Consider the following 22,053-nt stretch of genomic DNA (forward strand, 5'->3'; position numbering starts at 1 on the left):
CGTGAATATCTCCATGAGGGTGGTATTATACTACGGGTCTGCACTTCATTCAATGTATTATGAAGCAAAGATTCAATAGCTCAAGGAAATTTGTAAATTTCTGTAATACCATCTGCACCAGGGGCTTTGTTAGGCTTAAGCTGCCTAATGTTATCTTTGACTTAAAGAATTGTTTTTCAAGACCCAATTTGACATTCTCTGAAATTACCTCTAAATTAATAGAAGATAACTCTGCATCAAGGTCCCTGTTTATTAGATTGTTTGAGTTATAATGTCTATCATAATGAAATCTAAAGGCATCAACAATATCATCTATATCAGAGACTGATTTATTGATGTCTTTGTGTAATAATGTTGAAATATTGTTGGACTTATGTATATGTTTTGGTTTTATTGTTTAATAATTTATTTTTAATCTTTCTAATGCTAAATTAGTTTTATTGGTTAGGACATCTAGGTATTTTTTGTGAAATGTATCTACTTTCTTTTTATTGTTTAATGTTAAATGTGTAGATCTAGTCTTAATTGAAATTTGTGATTGTACATTTTGTATTACTGTGTCCCATTCCTTTAATTTGTTTTTATATCAAGTGACAGTTTTACTATAAATATGTGCTTTCATGGTATCCCAGACCATTATTACATTCCTATCAGAAGAATGATTAACTTACATAAAGAACTATAATTCACATAGAAGCCACATTTTAGTATTTGATTTTAGTAATATACGCTGGTATTCTGGTTATATATGTTAATTTAATTTGTAACTTGAGTGTGAGACAGCCATAATCAGAAATAGGACAAGGAAGTATAGAAAAATTGAAGTCATTAGATAGTAAAACTTTGTCTATTCTTGTTTATGTTTTAAAGCTATAATCTATATGAGAGAAACAAAGAATTATGTTTAGAAGCAAACGTATCATGTAATTTAAGAGATTCAATACAGTTTTTGAGAAGTTTCACTGTAGAAGCAAGTCTACTCTGGTGATTATCTGTAGTGTCAGAAGTATCCAAGATACTGTTGAACCCCCCCCCCTCAGGATAAGATTACCTTTATGGCTATTAGTTATATGATTAAAGGTGATATTTTGCAGTTGTTACTCCCAAGTCCTGGAAACCAATACAAGTTAACTAATGTTCAAATTCTATTATTAAGCTTAAAAATAATGACAGCTAGTAATCCCTGTGGATCTTCATATTTGTATATAACTTGCATATAACTAACAGATTTCTTCTATAAAATCATGACACCTCTCCCCTTTGATTTGTATGAGGAGTGCATTTGGTGATCCAAATATTTTTTCTGCTGATATAAAGTGTTTCTTTCAGAACAACTTGTGATTTATTAACATTCAAATATTTTAATATGTTAGACCTCTTCCATTGATTATTCAAACCATTTACATTAAGAGAAGTTATAATTAATGACATACGTGTATATGAAAAAGAATGTTTAACTATGCTAAAGAATAATGATTGACAGTTTGTTCCTACAACTCTTTCTAATATACAAAAATGTATAAGCATTTGTAAATAAACAATGAATTGACAAGGTAGCATTAGTAATTATAAAATACAGTGCATATATTCAGGTCTATATAGAAAAAAATGTGAAATATGATACGAAATATATATTCATAGAAAACAATATATTCCAAAATCAAACATGGAATCTTAAGAGTCCCAGTCTGAAAGATGCTCTAAGATCGGTCAGACTGTTTTCCCTAATTGCCATAACCCTATCTTATAGCTCTTACAAGTTTTATATGTGAGACTTGTTTAAGTTAAAATAATTTGAACAATTCTAGCTAATGTAATTAATAAGTATTGAAAGCATATGCTTCTCAGGTAGTAAAAGTTGCTTCCATTTTACGTAAATATGTGGTTAATAAATATTAAATGTACCATAAGTACAAACAATATAAATATTAAGATACAAGTCTCAGACATCAATACTTTAAAAACATGCAACATGAAGATGAATTTCATTTAACATGAAGCACTTTATCCATGCTCTCATTATTATAGTTAAGCTAAATTAACTACTTTAACACCAACATTATTATATGACTCATAAAAGTCATTTAACAGTATGAAATAATTAAGATACAGAAAAATATTTAGTGAATCAATATCATTTTTAAATGTATTCACTGAATTATACAATCATTACCTCAGAGAGAGGAGAAAAAATATGATCTCTAGATAACTATTTTACATGCAGAGTGTCATATAAAAATTACATTTAATAGCTAATCATTTGTGTTGAATAAAATAGATACCAAGTGGCATACAGAAGCATATTATACTATGTGAAGCTGTTTAACAAAAAATAATAATTTAATAACATTACTAGTGAAATATGAAATGTGTTTAGTAACAGCTGTCATTCCAGGCATTCATAGCTTAAAACAGGAAGTTTAGAGCAAGGGGTGCATCACTGAAATGCTTCCCCACATTTTCTGTGTGTTACAGCATAAAAAAATGGCCAGACAATCTCAGTGATTTTAATGAATCTGTGTGGTTTAGAAATAGCTTGTGAGGCTCCTCGAGATGAGGAAAGCTTCACTTTAATCTATAGAAGTGATTTTAAGTGTAATAGTTTGAATTAAGCATGCAAAATGAAAACCGCCAAAAAATGTCTTGGAGCCTCATGGCCATTTTTCTGAGTAAATACAGTAATCACAAAAAAAAATAAATAAATAAAAACACCGGCAGTCTCCAGGCCAGGCCGTTTTTACTTGTAAAAGTATAAATAAATTAAAATAAGCTATTTTTATAAAACTAAAGCTTATTATGTTAGTTATTAAAATAAAACGTGTAACATCCAGTAGTAAAAAGGTATTTTAACAGGAAGAACACCACAGTATGTTACAGTGACAGACACTCCATTTCATAAAATGAATGATACGGTTGTTATTTTCATTTAATATTGCTTGTTTATGGTATTATTAAAGAATAGTTATTATTAGATGTTAACTAAAGTTAAAATCTATTAATGAGATGAATTAAAGTATGCTTCATGCCCAGTGTGAAAAGTCAGATTAATAATAATAAAATAAAACTTTACTTATCAGCAGATACTTTGAGAGACTTGCAGATATTCACAGATGCAATTTCAGTCTTTGACTTCTTTTTTGTGTCAGTCCAAGTTTTTTTTTTTTTTCAGAAGAGATCTTTTTAATGTAGAACAGTCCATGTCCTCAAGAATGGAAATTAAACTATTATTTTTAATAAAAGCAGATGTTTCCTCTAGACTGTTAAAGATTCTCGGTCCATTGGAGAGGTGAATTTTAATTTTTGCAGGATACATTGGAGTTTTAATGTTATTCTGTTTTAATAACTTCACAAGTGGGCAGCATTTTTCCTCCTTTCTAATACTTTGGCAGAATGGTCATTTGTCAAACCTGATGTAGCTTTGATTAAATCTCAAAGGGGCATTTCTCCATGCTGTCTTTAATACAAGTTCTTATCCAGGTATAAGAATTTTATGACAACTGATCTCGGTAGTGATGAGGAAGAAGTAGATGCCGCTTTTCCTATTGCTCTGTCAGCTCTCTCGATACCATAAGATAATCTTGCAGTTTTAAAATTTCTGGGATCGAGGAGTTTAAAAAACCTATAATGTCCTCACCCTCTGTTTTCTCACGGAGGCCAAATATCCTTATATTACACCTCCTTTCCTGGTTTTCAGGGTCATCCAGTTTATTTTGTAACCATGTATTTTGTTTGAGAAGAAATTCAGTTTGTAATTCTTCTTCTTTCAGTCTCTCATCAGCATCAGTTAAATCAGTTTCTTTACCAGAGATTTTATTTTGATGCTGTAATAGCTCTTAAAGACTTCAGTTTATTTCATGTTGTTTTGTTGAAGGTTTTCTAGATTTTGTTTATAAAGTCATCAATTTTTAAAGACAATACTTGTAAAGTAGTAGTCACCTGTTGCAGTTATTTCTTCAGTGCTGTGTCTGCTTGAGAGTGCTTATATAGCTGTTCATGATTCAACAGAAAAAAAAGTCTCTAATAATTTGACAGGAATTTTTCTGAGTAGTATCACCAACTTTGGTAGTCTTGATTAAGTTTTGATAAAAATTGCCAACGTATTTTAACTGATTTTCTGTCTAAATATATAGTTTACAGAGTTCTAAATTACTACTATCAGATGACCATCTTGGCTCTGCTCCCTGAAGTATAGTATTCTATGTACTATAAAGAGATCTCCAAAGACATGCAAAAATATTTTGGTCCAAAGATCTCAGGTGCATCTAACCATTTAGCCCCAATTTATCAAGTGGAATACTGGTATGTGCAGTCTAGTGCAACTACTAAAAAGCCTTTTCTTCAACCGATTGTGAGATGACCACATGGTCTTACACATGTTCTTCATTATGCATCCCTTTCTTAAGTGACTTCAAATGAGCGTAGAGACATCCTTTGATTTCTGCTTGTCTGACTTGTATTACATTGATTTAATAAGAGATGATAAAGTTAGTTTAAACTGTACAGCTAACCAAATATGGCTCAGACACCGAGCCTTTCAGGCTTATGATATCCTGCTTGAAATCTCCAATGTCAATCATGTTCCACACTGTTAGACCTGCTGTGAGGATAGGATTAACACCCGAAATTTTTGTTTATGCCTACTTCCATCAAGATATAACCTTTTGATTTTGGCAATCCAGATGACTATCCTCCAGTCTCAAACATTCCTTTCCTTGACAAGGTTACTAAGAGATATTTAATGTTCAGCTGTATTTCTAGTTAACTTATTACTGTCTCCTTATCTCTGATGGCCTGGAATTGGTCCAGACATAGGCCTGAATCAACACAAATTACAGTTACTGACTTTCTGGTGACAAGAGATGAACAGTTGAATTCCGTTCTACTCTTCCTTAGTTTCCCAGCAGGATTTAACACAATATATTATAGAATTCTGCTTGAGTGATTGTAACCCAATTGTGAAGTTACATCTGCAGTCTCTGGCTGGTTTTCCCCTTATCAGTTGGATCATTTCCAGAATGTAGCCTGTGATGTTTGTTCTTTCTCCAGGATTTTGCTGGATTGTGGAGCTACACATGTTTGGCATTGCCTTGTACAACTGTACATCATAAGGGCTGCCCATTCATGATTTCAGAAATAGGAAGTGCCACTAAGGTTGTCATCCCCTTACAGAAGAGTTCTGATAAGGGCTCAAAACTTTAAAGATGGCTAAAAGTACAGGTCTCACAAAACAAAAGTCATGAGGAATACAATAAAGGCAAAGTAAGCATTTATATTTTATTCTCTGTTCTATGATACACAAAATTATCTTTGACATTTACAAGATTCTCCAGACCAGGTTTAATTCCAAGTACTTTGAACTACTCAGAGATGTAGAGTGCAAGGTGTTATATACTACTGCATGAGAAATGCTAGTGATTACATTGTGGTGGGGGTGAAAACTAAACTACTAATATGGCTGTCCATTCAAACTTTCCCAGCTCAAAGAATAAACAGAACATTAGAAGGTTTGTCTTTCAGCCTACCTCCATGGTGCAGAAGGATGGCGTTCTTATGATCCAGGTGACTAGAGTTCAATCAGCAACCTTAGTAATGGAGGAAAAAAGCAGGGGGAATGAAGAATGAAGGGGCATGGCCTTCTCATCTCTCCCAGGGAGAAGGGATGAGATGGTCATACAGTGGGCACACTGGGTGGTGCAATTTCTTCTGTGAAGACTAGGAAACCACCACCCATGCTTCAGACAAGACTGCTCGTGGCACAAGAGCCCTAGAGAGGAGGGAGGAGAGAGGAGTGCCCACCTCCCCTACTTTGAACAGTTGCTTAATGTGCCTGCAACTGCTTCCAGAATGGCAGTTGCAAAAAAGATATTCACATTGGCATTTCCAAGGCAAACTCAAGCTCAGTCAGCAGGAAAAGATGATTTTAGTAATGAAATATTTGTTTCCATTTGCCCGGGATTGTTATTACCATGGAAATGCCAGTGTGTGTGTGTGTGTGTGTGTGTGTGTGTGTGTGTGTATATGTTAGTAGAGATTACCTTTTAACTTCTTTGCTCAAAAAATATGGATAAAGGCAAAAATAATGAAGGATAAAGGTTCAAAATATGGAATAACTTTTAAATACATTACTAATTTGTTTAAACAGTTAATAGAATTATTTTTTTTGTATCAACATGCGTTTTCTGGAAAAAAAATGGAAGTGTGAACCTTTAATGCCTGATCTCAAGTTTTCCTAAGAATTCTGGACAAAACCAAAAATTATGGAAGAAAAAAAGAGCCAAAATCAAAGAACAAATTTTAACTATTGCTCTTATAAACTTAGAGAGCATTAGCATATTATTTTTCTGACAGATAAGAAGTTTAAAACTTAAATGTGTATCTTCGTTATTCAAACAGCACAATCCTCAATGGTTTGCCAGAAAACCACAAATTTTAAGAGAAAAGGTCCAAAATCATGGCAAAAAATCTGAACATTCAGCAAAATTTCATCCACTTGAGACGTACTAGGTTACCTCCTTCTCACAGTTCTAAAGTGGGACATTTTTTATAGTCGTGTGATTTTGCAGGACAAACCATAGCCACAACTAGTGCAAAGGACTGGACTTTACTTTTTTGCCAAAGCAGAAAATCACTTTTATAGAGATGGAGTTGTTTCTGTTGTTCCATATCATAACGAGGACTCAGACAGAAAATAATTGTGTTGCACAACTATTAAAGTAACCTTAGGAAATATTTTTATGTCTTCAGGATATATGCCATTTTTAATAATTACCAGGAAAAAACAACCCAAATAGGAACTGTTCTCCATAAAGAAGGCAATTTTAGTATGATCCTCAGTGATTTACCAGAAAATAAAACATTTTATTCTCTTCTTGTGCATCAGGTTTTCGTTTTTTCTGCTCATTTCTTACTTTACTTGCATTCTGCCCTTTTGGATAATGTATACATTAACTATCTATTTTTATAGTTGTTCTTAATTTAATTTTTTACTTACTATGTTATAAGCTAGTTATTCCTCCCAATATTTCTGTGATTATGAAAACATATTTTCTAAAGTAGATAAGAAAAACACAAAAGGCCAAGCACCAGAAACCTCTGCAGCTATAAAAAACGAAAAACAAGATACAAACAAAGCTGCTGAGAAAAGGCTCCAGAATCCACAATAGTCTTAAAAAATACCAAGGAATATACTGTGCAGAACTGCTTTATTGCAACACACTAGCGCTTTCACAGAATGCTTCTTCAGGTGTATAACTAAATGCAAAAAGCTACACCTTAAATAACCAGGTGAAATAGTCACATGATACATTATGTTAAATATTTAAAGGAACCATTAAAATCAACCTTAAAAGCATGTATATATACTATTATTAAAACAATACACTACATAAAAAATCTGTACAAATATATATATATAAAAAATATATATGATAAATTGCCATCTACAATAATACTTTAATATGAAGAGAAGAACAAAAACTATCTATGTAAAGCCCTTTTGCTGAGAACAGGTTTCATGGGCACATGATCATTGAAACCGTGACCATAATTAGATCTTAACATCACTATCCATCTAGCCTCTACCTCTTCTGTTCTAGCTCTAATATCACCCACCCTTGCATTCTCATATGTCCTAGAAACAGCCATAAACAAAAATGTATGTTGTACTTCCATATTTTGTACATGTTTCGCTAAAGCATTGATGCTACTCCCTTTACCTATATGATAGTTGTGCTCTCTTATTCTATCTTTAAGGGCGCAATCTGTCTTGCCTACATAAAAACATTTGCAGACAGTGCAATTGGCTAAGTAAACCACATGCATGGTTTCACAATCGGCCTGCACCCTAACATCATATACTTTGCCTGTATCTGGATGCACAAAAAAAGGCTCTTTATTAATGTACCTACATTGTGAACATTTGCCACATGGTCTAGTACCTGGTGCTATCAAAACATTCCTAATTTCCTTAACATTGCATAGCCTTCTCCTTAAATTTTTCTTGTTCTTAAAAGTAAACTGAGGTCTAGGACCTATGATTTCACTTAATTGTGGATCTGTTAACAAAATATCCCAATGCATGCATCCAGAGTTTATTTTTAGAAATGTGGCACAGAACCAGTTTTATAGGGCTTCTAGATTAAGTGTAAAGAGTAGTGAATTTGAAGAACAGAAATTTAGAACTATTAATGAGCTCACCTAGAGGGGTTATGATCATGGGCTGGTAGAATATAATGCTACCCAAGTCTCCAAATTGAGAGAAACTAGGGCCAAACCCTATTTTTCAAAAAGATTGCCTTGTGGAAACATTAAAAGGAGCAATAATATTAAAGTCTGTATTCCTTATTCTAAGGATGTAAGGAGGTATACAGAGATTATTAATCAACATTGGGATATTTTGGACTTTTTTAGAATTTGTGGGACTTGTGGGGGGACTCTAAAGCATATACCCTACTCCAGGTCATTAATGTTCAAAAATGCTTTGGGGTTGGGAAGAGGAGGAGGAAGAAAGTTAACTGTAAGTAAAGATTTTTTTCTTATTAGCACTATTTTTGTGGTATATGGTTTTCTTTGCATGCTACAAAGTTTTCTCAGTTATTTTTAAGTGTAATGGGGATTGTAAACAGGTGCTGCTGTTTTTTTTCTTTCATTTCTCCTCTCTCTTCTTATTCAGTTTTAAGAAACGTGGGCAATGCAATGGAAAAAAGCCTGGTTAAAAGACTATGACAAAAGAAAAATTAGCATGCTTTTTTTATTCTTGCATGAGGAAATGATTGGATTAAGGACCTTAGACTGATTTAGTAACAAGGTTTGAGTAAATAAGTAAATGAAAAAGAATATTGAATATTATGAGGCTTTTTTCTAGCAAAAACATGTATGCTCAGTAGCAATTCTGCAACTGGTCTTCATGTTTCCATGGTAACAATCTAACAAAGAAAAACTTTCTGCATAGTTCTCATGTATTCATGGAGATAATCTGATAAAGAGAAACTGGCTACAGGCTGGTGGAGAATGACTGGATGAAGGAAAAAATGAGACAAAAATGGGTAGGACACAATGTTCTCTGAAAGCAGTCAGGCATTTTCCCAGCTGGGAGAGCTATAAGGAAAGGACAAAACCAATTAGCACTTAGTGGAGGCACAGGCTGCACCATGTGTCTTAGCATGTTTAACCTTTCTTTTAGGTTGACTAAACTCTGAGTCTGGCTGTCAGTGCGGGACCTTTGTTCTTATTATGAAGGTAAAATTTTAGTATTTGAAGATACACATAGGTTTTGGGGGGAATTAGGAGTGTGTTTTTTGTCTGAGGGATTTCAATAAAACAAAAAGTTTTGTAAGATATGACATAGGCTCAAATGGATATGACAAGAAACAATTGTATAAAAAAGTTTAACATGTTAAACAGCTTACGCATGTAACACAAAAGCTGGAACTAGACATTTAACAAAAAAGGTGTTCTACATAAAAAGGTAGGAGTAATAACTTTTAATGCAATGATGCTTTCTGTAATATCTTTAAATGTCAACTGTCTCACAGATAAATACAAAAAAGAATGAGTAATGAACTATATTAAAAAATGTAGAGTGCAAATAATTATGTTACGCGAGACATACTTGGAAAGAACAGAGCATGTGGATTTGATAAAGAAATGTTTTCAGGATGGCTATTCAGAGGAATACCTAGAACAAAGGAAAAGAGAAGTGCTTACATTAATTGCAAGATTAGCACCAATAATGATAGAAGCGAATAAAAATGGCATCAATGTTATAAGTGTATAATATAAACTCAATTGTCCTTCTCCTAAATATGTTATTCATCTTGAACTATGCATGTATTACTGTTATTGCTAAACAGTCTCCATATACTTCTTGCAATCTTGTAATTAAATGTTCTTTATTGTGGAGCTTTTCTCCCCAGGCCTCCGCTGAAAAATGACCTGTGTCCAGTACGATTTTCCCGGTCAACAAATGTAAATAAATAAATTTGTAGTGGTAAGCGGCTACTGGCAAGGGAGGTGGATTACACTGGCATGTATTTATATTCCACTTAAACTGCTATAACAGAGCTTAAGAAACTTCTGGGAGAAATAATCACAGTTTTCAGCAAGGAATATTACTAGTAGGTGGGGACTAGAATGTGATTTGCAACAGTGAAGATGTGTCTGGGGAACCCAGAAGTGAAAGTATAACAAAGGAGGGTAGATTTTTGAAGAACTTTTTGAAAATATTTGGCATGGAAGATGTGAATTCAGTCATAGGAGTTCGGAGTGAATTTACATATTATTCCCCAAGATAAAAAAATGGGCTAGGCTAGACAGAATTTAAATTTCACAACAACATGCGCATTTAACTGAACGTCTTCATATGCACCTAATAACTATTTCAGATCATGTGCCAATAATACCTAAAATAAAAACAGAGTAATAAAATAAAAATGAGACACTGGCACTTTCCCACCTATTTGTTGAAAAGATTGGAATTTAAGGAATGGGTAGTGGATATTATTCAGGACCTATTACAGAGGACAGAAATTTCTTCTGAAAATATAGCTAGGGACTGGGATAAAATTAAGCTGGAGTTTAAAATAGAGTGGAAATAAAAGAAAGGGAGCTATGGTTAAAAATTAAAAAAAAATATTTAGAGGGACTGACAAATGTTAAAAGTATTGCAGAATAGGAAGAATCTCATAGAACAAGAGGTGGATCAACTTCAGAATGCTAAGGCAATTTCTACTGTCATTTATTTCACTGCATAATGAGATTGTACTCTGCATATGTTTATCACTAAGAAATGCTATTTATATCTGTATAGTTTCTTATTACTGTAAATCTTATCCTGCTGTATAATAATTTTTGTTTAGTTGTTTGCTGTAGTAATTTTTTAATTTGTTACTGGAGCTTTTCTCCCTGGGTCTCCATTGAAAATAGGTTATTCTGACCCAGTGGACTTTCCCAGTCAACAAATGTCAGTAAAGAAATACATAAAGATACCATTGTTATTGGTGAGTCTTGATGCAGAAAAAGCATTTGACAGAGTAAGCTGGGACTTTATGAGAAGGGCAATGGAAGCATTTGCATTTCCTAAAAAAATTATAAGGTTGATTAGGAGGATATATACATGATCAGTGGTGATAATTAAAGTGAGTGGGATCCCCTCTGATAATTTCTGCTTGGCCAGAGGAACAAGGCATGGGTGCTCTCTTTCCCCTTTATTTGCACTACATTTAGAACCACTGGCAAAGAAAATAAGGGACTCAGAAATTCAAGGATATAATTAGTATGGTAGTCAAGAAAAGCTGTCTCTATTTGCAGATTATATTATTTTACACCTGACAAAACCAGAAAGAGACATTAATTACAGTGTTGTGGAACATTTTGAGACAGTTTCAAATCTTTTCAGGATACAAAATTAATAAAGCTAAAACAAAGGCAATAATGGTAAGTTATGTACCCACAAACAAACTGGTTCAGCCATATCCGTATTTATGGGGACATGATAAAATTAAATATTTAGGAGCATGGATTAAAAATTATTCTGGTGTGACAGCTAAGGATATGTGAGAAGAGACTAAACAAATGATAATACACAAACTGAGAAAATGGAAGCTTGTTATATAGATATGGATAATAAGATACAACCAGTCAAAATGTTTTTAGCTCCTTCAGTCTTATACACAAGTCAGGTATATTTTTGTCAACCAGAGGAGACGTTGTGGTCAGAAACTAATAAAGAGCTGAAGGACTTTATCTGGGAGGGGAAGATAGATTATACCACTTGATTGTTGCCGTTTCTTGCAGTAGAACAGGGTGGATTGAGATTACTCAATTGAAAGGGGTATTTCAAAGCTACAGTTAAGTCTCCAATACACAGCACAAGCAGAAAACTATAACTCAAAGAGGAAAGGGACGATGTTGAAACAGGGGAAAGGCTCAATAAACAAGATGAGACTGTGATTTTGGATGCAGGCCTTTAAGGAGAATAACAATAATCACACAGAATATTATATCCATAAAGTAACAGAAAGTATTCTAAGAACTAAGCCACCACGGGAGTGGAGAAAGGCTATCCTGCCAAAAGGGATGACTGCATTTAGGAATATAGACAATAGGTAAGAAGGGGCTGAAATTTATTGGAGAAAACTGGCAAAGGAACCAAGGTACTGGAAGCAAACAACTAGAGAGGGAAAGGTAATAAAATAGGAAGAGGCCAATAATTTATTTGGACTGCAGTTTACAGATTGCCTTCCCTATCAAGGATTAATATATAGTTAAAGAAATAGGAGGGTCTTAAATGAAAGACCAGCAATGGTAGAGTTTTTAGTAGAATCTAGAACAGACTGTTCTAGATTCATTATAACTATAATATTATAACTATTATAAGCCTGACTAGCCTGGTCTGCAAGGCTATGGAACGCATCATCATGGAACTCATTAACAAAGACATTTGGAACCTCCAAACACTTGACCCGTCCCAGTTTGGCTTTGTTAAGGGCAGATCATGCCTACTAAACCTGGCTGACTTCTTCGAGACAGTCACCAAGGCCATAGATGAGGGAAAGGTGGTTCACACAGCCTACCTTGATCTCGCCAAGGCGTTTGACAACATTCCTCACTCGGGTATTACAGAAAAACTCACCAGCCAGAACATAAACCCCTACGTCACAAGATAGGTTGCCACCTGGCTTACAGACAGAACTCACACAGTAAGAATAGCGGGCTCCAGGTCCAACTCTAAACCAGACACAAGTGGTGTCTCGCAAGGCTCGGTCCTGGGACCCCTACTGTTCGGCATATATTTCTCAGAAGTACAGGCAAACACAGGAGGACTATGGCTAACCAAGTTCGCCGATGACTGCAAACTGGGAGCCACAACTGACTCTCCGGCTGACACGAACATCCTTCAAAAAGGCATTACTGAGACAGACACCTGGTGTCAAAGTCATGGCCTCAAGCTAAATGCCTAAAAATGCATAGTCATCCCGTTTGGGAAAAACAAAACACCCACGAATTACCACATAGGCGGCAGCCCCCTTAATACAGAAGAGGTAATAAGAGATCTGGGGACCCAGGTAGATAGTAATCTCTCCTTTGACAATCATATTGCCAAAGTAGTTATGTAATGTTGTTTAGGTCACATGCTATATAGCGATATATGTGAAGTATAATGTTTTCTAATGTTAATTTAATATAATTTGATTACTTTTGTATAAATGTAAATTTGCCTATCAAGTGATAATTCAATAAAGGTGTTAAAATAAAAAGTTCTCATAACGGTCAAAAGAGAGGGAGCCATCGGTTATAGTAACAAGGCCCTTGTCTAAGTTTTCATTCTGTATTGGTGTGCTATATATAAAGTGCGACAGGCTTAACTATCATAGAAGGGATGACACTATACTTTCTAGTATTTTGTTTTAAGTCCATTTTTAGTACACAAAGAGTTTACAAGGGAGAGGTTATTCAGAAGGATGTAAAAATTACAGGATGACTTAACCACCAGTTTGCAGTCATCTCAAAACTTTGTTAGCCACAGGTCTTGACTCTCAGCTTAGAGACCTTATAAATAATTACCAAAAAGGAGACGTCCCAGCATCGAGCCCTAAGGGACAATGCTGGTCAGAGTCATGCCTACTGATGAGGCATCTGCAACTTGCACTGTATGAGATCTATTTTTAGCCAGTTTGCTATCCATCTTACCACACATTGTTCAGTTTTTAAAGCAATAACTTTTGTATGATGCCAAGATGAAGAATGGCGTTGAAAGCCTTGCTCTGATCAAGATACCCCACATGCACTGAACAGCCACCATCTACAGCCTATGTATCCATTTCGAGGAAGATTACCAGGTTAAACAGACAGGATCTACCCTCTGCATAGCCAAAGTTTTGGGGATAAAGTCTAACAAGATTCTTGATATCACAGTTTATGAGGTCAGTTATCTGTTCCATGACATTGCAAATGAGGCATGTAAGGCTGTAATTACCTGGATCAGCTGTAAGGCCATCATTAAGAGGGGCATCACCACTGCAGTGCACCACTCATCAGGGACAAAACCAGTAGTTAAACAGTTTGAGGAGTGGGTTTGCAAGAGTATGCTAACACTATTAAGCAACCAGGTGCAAGATATACAACAGTAAATAAAGATACAATTAGAAGGACTGCCATATTACAGGAATCTGACAAACAAAATCAAGCATCTTGCAGTTTTTTTTCTCACTCAGATATTAAGTGTTTTGTGGAGTGTAACAAACCTTACTGATAGGCTATGTGATGTGGTTAAGTGGGGCAGTGCTTATCAGTACGGAATATTCTGACACTGTCTTTTGGTGAAATACAACCCCAGGCAAAAGACTCCAGTCCCCTCCGCAAAGTTCAGTGTTCTAGCACACACCTCCAGTGCATCCCCTTGTTTCTCCACATTCTAGTCTCACCACACCCAACCGAAGTTACTTTTTGTCTTCTTTTCTCATGCTTTTGTACTCTTCAACTTTTTCAATCATTCTTTCAATACATCAAAACTGGTCAAGATAGCACTGCAATAAATGTGTAGTAAATATTCATACGATATCATATGTCTGAGTCCCCCAGAAGCCACTAGATTCTAGATATTCTGAGTTGCATTTTAGGGTCCCTCCCCCACCCAAAACCTTTTCAGCCAAAAATTATGACTAAAGACAGAAATTAAATCTTAATCTTCATTTTTCTGCATCCTTTCAACATTCCCTAAACAGGCAAGACTGCACTGTTAGAAACTTAGAAGAAATAAAATTAAGCAAATAGCCCGGAAGCTGCTTAGGCCTTAGAGGTCATGGGATTCTGGATGATGTGAGGTGCATTTTAAGAGTATTCCCCCAGCCTTTTATTACAGTAATGGCCTGGACAAAAATCATGGCTGGGTAAAGAAATTCAGTCTTATTTTTCCTTTAAAGGAAAAAATAAGTTGTGCTCAATAATTAATAATCAGAGCTGACAAAAAAGTAGCCCCCAGTTTAAACTGAGATGACAAATGCTTACAAGGATACATGAATCATATCTAAGAATACTGTTCTTCTCCTTATTTGCAAAAGATAGGCCACCTTCTACGAATCCCTTTAATTCTGATTAGGATGAAAATGGCCACAGTCTTATTTAATGCTGCTGCTGTCATACCTTCAACCGCAGCTCGTGTCTTCCACCCCACCAAAATTATATATGAACCTTCTGTGTATCCATCTGACAAACAGAACATAGTAACGTGTTTTAACTTGTGACTCTCAGATGTTTATTCACGATATACTTCCAACCCCCTCCCCAAAAAGTATCTTTCAATATACACATCTGATATTTGATTGTACGTAAAGTGAAAAAAATAATGACAGTTACGTATTCCAGCCTGTTGCTCCTAGACAGTGCACTGTCCCTACACAAGCTATAGTGATCTTGTGTGCATACCTCTGATGGTTTGAGTGAGAGGAAAGTTATGTCACAGCCCCACGCAAGCTAGTTGCCTTCTGTGCACACCTACTGTTTAATTGTGAGGAAAATTAGAGAAATAATGAACATACTTACCCCAGCCCTAAATAAGCTACAGTGACTTTCTGTGCACACTTCTGAGGTTTGATTAAAAGAAGAATTTAAGAAATAATCTCATTGTTTCCACCCACCCTCACACAAGCTATAGCAGCCATGTGTCCACAACTCTTAGCAGGGCCACAGGTAGAATCTGTGAGTCCAGAGCAGAGTCCCTCACTAAGCCTGTCAAAATCCACTTCTACATTATAATGTGTGCAGGCTATCAGCATCTAATGTTCCATGATGCATTTTATGCCTTATTTTGAAAGATAATGACAAGTTGAAATTGGGGAAAAAGACATGCTATTAAGCCGTAGTCTTACACTAAAGCATTAACATCAATCTGTTGTCACGACAAAAGACTTTTTTTTTTAAGAGCCAGCTGAAATGTTTGTCAGCTTTCCTCCATTCTTTTATGGTGGCTGATCTTTGTGTGGCATCAGTGAGTGTGTTACAGCACCACTGCACTTTATTTTCCCCAATAATTGTAGTATATGGCTACTGGATCACATACCCTACAGGTGCAACATTAGCTGTGTTTGCAAGTTTCTACAAAATTTCTGTGCAGTCATTCCAAATGTAAATCATATTTATACTAGATATGTCTTGTGAAGCAGAAATTCTTCTGTTATGGCAGTAGACAGCTAAAACAATGCCAAACTAACAAACACATGTCCAGGTTCTAATGAAGTCTGATAACTTGAGATGAAAGTGCTTAACTTTTCTATTAAAACTGAGCACCAATCTGGTATACTGTTGACTTTTGTTTACTAGTTTCTGAATTATCTGCACTAGCATTACTGCATTTGGTCCTTAGTTAAAAATGCCTCTTTTAGACCTTCAAGTGTTCCTTTTACCCTATGATCCCCTAGCATTTAGCAGCTTCCATCACACCTGGGGCTGCTTACTGGTAATGCCTATAGCAGAACAGGAGGAACACCAGCACTATCAGGGCTACCAGGAAGACAACTTTTACATAGTTTGTCTAACACTGCTGAGTTGCCACAGAAGTGGAAAATGTGAGATTCACCTGGAGGTTGTGTGCAAACAACTTTGGTTTAGATATTGTTAGCAGTAACATTCTAGAATGACTACTACAGCAACCAATTCACTTCTCATCTTCTCCATGATAAGACAGAGTCTGCTACAAATTCATAATTAGAATTATGCTGCACTGTGCATTTTCAGTGTTATGGAGGAAGTGCAACTTATGCAGAATGCAACTCCTAGGCTGCCATCTGTGCTTTATGTGTAGTTAAGTTGCTCTTTGACAAATAATAGAAAAGGAGCATGGCAATGATTAAAATTAGTATACCGCAAGCTGCCCAGTAGGAACTTTGACCACCACTATTTCATCTGTCCATTTCCATACATAGCACTTAAGTACACAAGGATACAGTATAGGAAATCTGAACAGGAATATGAAAACTGAAACTCTATATAAAGGCACACACAAATTTTCATATGGGTGCTCTACCCTCTCTAACTCCTTCCATGATGACTGCAGGGGTGCTGTGCTCCACTGTAACCTTTTTCCTTCTAACTAAATATACTAGGAATAGTGAAAATCAAGCACAGACTTTGTCCCTAAGAAAGCATAATGTCAAACTCTGTAACTTATCACCTTTTCAAAAGTAGTTATTTCACATTGATGACATGCACTGAAAAATCATGTATACTGTGTAAATATTTTTGTTATCCAATCTCTCAAAGTTTTGTGCTGTCAATCAAAGAAGACATGAGCAACCAATTATATCTGGTTTCAAATAGTTCCTCTAGCGCTGAAGGAAGGGGATGGGACTGATATGGTCAACAACTACTTGCACATCCTAGGGGAAGGGGACTTACTATAGCAATACAGAATGTAATCCACCCCACAGAGATCAGAATAAGAAATATTTTGCAAGGACTGGACAACCAGTCCTTGCCCGCTTTCTTTATCTAGAATCAATGCATGCATGGAAACAGGAAATAGTTATCACTGCAACAAGCACATAAGTAGTCAAAAGGACATCAGGGAGAAGGTTAAAAGAAAGAAAGGCATGAGTCCCAATAGCTGGCTAGAGTACATCTTCCCGTGACAAGTTTTTGCATAAGGGGAATGAAGAGGCAAAAATTTATGTTATAGTTCCCATTACATTTTAATGCAGCTTACCATCATCACATTACTCTAGCCTGCACCCTCAGCTAACAAAGAAAAATGGATAACATATCTTAACAGTTTTAATACTCGGTTCGCCTAACTTGCCATTTATTCCCCCACATAGCTCAAATGTCCAGAGCTCTGTAGAATATGAATCAAAATTAGTGACATTTCCGATACCTTGTATTTTATTTTTTAATTTCTGGTAAATTACTGAGGATAATACTCAGTCAATAAAAACAGTTTCATACTACCTACTGTTGAAAACATGCATGCTGCTATAAAACCTCTTTTACTAACTTCTTAAGCTAATCATAGCACTTAAAAATTGCCCCAGATTTCGGGCCTTTGCAGCACACACCCCGTATTAACTTAGGCTTTGCCCAAAAATCTTGAGCAAAGAAGCTGGATGGTATACCCTCCCTTTTTGGGTCAATCAGCATGCTAGGGTACTATACCTTAGCTTTCCTCAACTCCTCGACATGAACCCCTACTTGCAGTACTCTGTCGCTGTTCCTTACTTTAAGTGAATTCTTCACTTAAGGCGAATTATACACTTTCAACTCCAAATACTTTATTTTTTCAGGGTGTCATTTTTCCTGTGATAAAACAAATTTAACAAACAAATTAGAGACCACCGTATTTTCTCGCTCCAGCAACAGCTCTCAGATTCCAGCCTGACACGTTATACCTCTACTAGCTAGCACCGTTAACTATTATTTGATACGCTTTATAACTCCTCAGCTGTAATACTGCTTTAACTACTCTCCTCAACCCGTACCGAACTCGTCAAGACAACCACCTCCTGAATATTTATCGCGCAACTCTTACGTCACACGGGGCGTAATCAGGTAGTGGGCGTGGGCGGGGTTTGCTACTGCGCATCTGTGGGGTACTAAAAGTACATTACGCCAAGATGTCCGCCAGAACGCCATTATCTACTGTCATCGAAAGGGACACAGACCAGGTAATAAGAGATCATCGTCTTTCTGCTGAGTACAACATTCCTCCACATGCACGTACATACTTCCGCAAATGTTTAATCCCCACTTTGTCTATACAGATGTAGATGAGCCGATCAATTAAAATACAGCTGTGCAAGTTTCTAGTAAGCTGACGTTTTGTGGCAGGCTCACCTGTAGTTCTGTGTTTGTTGGGGGCTGGTTTCGATTTTGTAAAGTTATTTATGAGTGGTGATGATACTGTCTTTACAGTTATCTTTTTTATTGCAAAACACACTCTGTAATAGGTAGCAGGGTTTCCTTTTTGTTGACTGTATTGGTTACAGTCCAAGGCTTGAATTTGATTATTAGGTTTGCGGTACTATTTCAACGGCCAGGATATATAGTTTGGGTAGTCAGTTGCTGTGTTGATTAATATTTTAAGTTTGACCACCAGTGGTAATTGAAAGTTTAGGTCTACAGTAAATAGTGTAAATGGGGAAACCTGTTTGGTAGGTAGTATTTCACTGTGAAATCTGCTAGTTATGTTTATAGCTGCATTTGTATCGAGTTTTTCTTTTCTTCATTTTGAGAGAAGCCTGGGCGTAATGCATCGAGTTAGTTGCTTGCTATCAGTGACAGTCTCTTTGATCTACGATTGGTGGCCTGTACTGTACTGCCAAGTGTTTAGTCTCCTTGATTTTTGAAAGGTCTTCGTTTTTCCCTTCTCTGGCTAATTAACTACCGTTCCTCATGTATAACCTTTGGATGCTAGTCATGGGAGCTGCAATTTGAAGTGAAGCTGTTTATTTGTGGCACAAGACAGACAGGTTTTGTGACTGCATAAGTTCAGGTTGTACAAGTTAGTCTTTGTGGCTAGCAGAATGACAGGCCTGTTGTTTAGCAAATAGGTATTCATTAAGTGGAACCTGTCTTGCTTATATGTAATGTATTGACTTTCTTGTGAAGTATATAGTAGTTATAAAATAGATTGCCTAGTGTTCCAGTTATTTTTGGAGAAGTTTAACTAGTTTGGAATAGTTTGCTATAATTCCTCCCATCTTTTTTTCATGGTGGTTGGGAGTGTGTGTTTGTTTTTCTGTGTGTGTGTGTGTGTGTGTGTGTGTGTGTGTGTGTGTGGGTAGCATTCATGTCTTCCTGAAGTTTGTGCCTGAGTATTAGTTATAGGCAGTCTGCTCAGACACCAAGATTCTTTGCTGTCTTGTGCGAAATAATTAATTATATGTGGCATGATGTAGAGATTAGTATTGTGTAGTTGAACGACCATTTTTTTCTAATGGGACCTTAAACTTAATTGGGGGGCATATGTGATTTTATTTCAGGATGTAATTGCGCTTTCAAATTTCAAGTCTCTCTTCTGAAAGTTGACATCCATAACGGTCATCTGTAATGTTTCACTTTGGGTGACTTCTGATCAAAACTTTTAGGATGCATACAGTGGATATAAAAAGTGTACACACCCCTGTTAAAATGCCAACTTTTTGTGATATAAAAAATGGGACCACAATAAATGATTGCAAAACTCTTTTAATGTGACCTGTAAACCTGTACAATTCAATTGAAAAACAAACATCTGTTGGGAGTATAAAAAATAAAAAAAGTAAATATTTGCATAAGTGTGCACACCCTTAAACTAATACTTTGAAGAACCTTTTCAGTTAATTACAGCATTCAGTCTTGGGTAGGAGTCTATCAGCATGGCACATCTTAATATTTGCCCACTCTTCCTTGCAAAAACTGTCCAAATCTGTCAGATTGCAAGGGTATCTCTTGTGCACAGCACTCTTCAGGTCACCCCACAAATTTTCTATTGGAGTTAGATCTGGGCCATTCAAAAACTAATTTTCTTCTGGTGAAGCCATTCTTTTGTTGATTTGGATGGATGCTTGGGGTCATTGTGTTGAAAGGTGAAATTCCTCTTCAGCTTTCTAGCAAACGCCTGAAGGCTTTGGGCCAAAAGTGACTGGTATTTGCAACTATTCATAATTCCCTCCACCTTGACTAAAGCCCCAATTCCAGCTGAAGAAAAGCAACTGCAAAGCATGATACTGCCACCATATTGCTTCACCATGGGGATGGTGTCGGAATTGTGACCGAGAAGTTCAACCTTGGTCTCATCAGGCCATAACACATATTTTCCCGTAAGCTTTTGGGAGACGATGTATTGTTTTGTAAATTTTAGCTGGGCCTGGTTGTTTTTGTGTAAGAAAAGGCTTCCACCTTGCAGCCCTACCCCGTAGTCCAGACATATGCAGAATATGGGAGATTGCTGTCACATGTAGTACACAACCAGTACTTGCCAGAAATGCCTGCAGCTTTCAGTGTTGCTGTAAGTCTTTTGGCAGCCTCCTTGACCATTTTTCGTCTTGTTTTCTTCAGTTTTGGTGGGACGTCCAGTTCTTTACAACATCACTGTTGTCCCATATTTTCTCCACTTTCTGATGACTGTGTTCACTGTATTCCATGGTGTAGCAATGCTGTGGAAAATTTTTTGTACCCTTCTCCTGACTGATGCCTTTCAACAATAAGATTCCTTTGATGCTTTGTAAGCTCTCTGCAAACCATGGCTTTTGCTGTAGCAGGCAATTGAGTAAATGTCAGGAAAATCCTACTAAGACAGCTGAACTTTATTTGAGGTTAATCAGAGTTTCTTTAATTGATCGCAGGTGTGTACCCAAGAAGACTGAATGCTGTAATTAAATCAAGAGGTGCTTCAACAAAGTATTAGTTTAAGGGTGTGCACACTTATGCAACCAGTTTATTGTACTTTTTTTTATTTTTTCCCGTAATAGATTTTTGTTTTTCAATTGTATTGTACAGGTTATATGTCACATTAAAGGTGGGAAAAGTTTTGAAACAATTTATTGTGGTCTCATAAATATCACAAAAACCTGGCATTTTAACAGGGGTATGTACACGTTTTATATCCACTGTATTAAGATTGCATTCCTTGATCTTTTGCCATTGTTGTGTTTACCAGCAAAATTGGTATGGGTGAAGTGCTGAGTGGCCGGTCGATGTGTTTTGTTAGCATCTTAGTGATACAATACCTATTTAAAGTTTGATCCATGTACACACTTAGTAATTCTGAATTATTTTAGCTGAATACTGTGCATATTGCTTAAATTCTTGAAATTTTCGAAATGTTTATATTGTTTTCATTTATTTCAAGCCTTGTAGTTTGTATGGTGATAACGGTGAGGATAGGATTTTCTTTTTGCCTTGCAGTGTTTGTCTGGGCTGAGCACAGTTAAGTAAGTAGAGGGGTGAAGTAATAAAAATATAAGAATGTGTATAATAACCATTGTGGATGATGTTACATTTGCTCCTTGAGTTGTTTTAGGTATTCATTCATTATGTTTGGGGTTGGGCTCAAAGCTCAGTGAGTATACATCAGTAGACTGA

General features: G+C 36.0%; 1 protein-coding gene across 7 annotated transcripts in view; it reads left to right on the forward strand.

Annotated features, from left to right (window-relative positions):
- The first annotated feature begins 18,565 nt into the window (after window positions 1-18,565).
- The window catches only part of MARK2 (microtubule affinity regulating kinase 2), a 2,737,523-nt gene continuing 2,734,035 nt past the window's right edge, over window positions 18,566-22,053 (forward strand). For all 7 annotated transcript variants that reach the window (XM_044075616.1, XM_044075618.1, XM_044075619.1 and 4 more), the window contains exon 1: window positions 18,566-18,653. In XM_044075616.1, coding sequence (XP_043931551.1) covers window positions 18,603-18,653 — 51 coding nt within the window. In that variant the 5' untranslated portion in view covers window positions 18,566-18,602. The remainder of the gene's footprint in view (window positions 18,654-22,053) is intronic.

The sequence above is a fragment of the Protopterus annectens genome, chromosome 6.part1 (genome assembly GCF_019279795.1).
Source record: "Protopterus annectens isolate FY-2018-M chromosome 6.part1, PAN1.0, whole genome shotgun sequence".
In the NCBI taxonomy this organism is placed as follows: Eukaryota; Metazoa; Chordata; order Ceratodontiformes; family Protopteridae; genus Protopterus; species Protopterus annectens.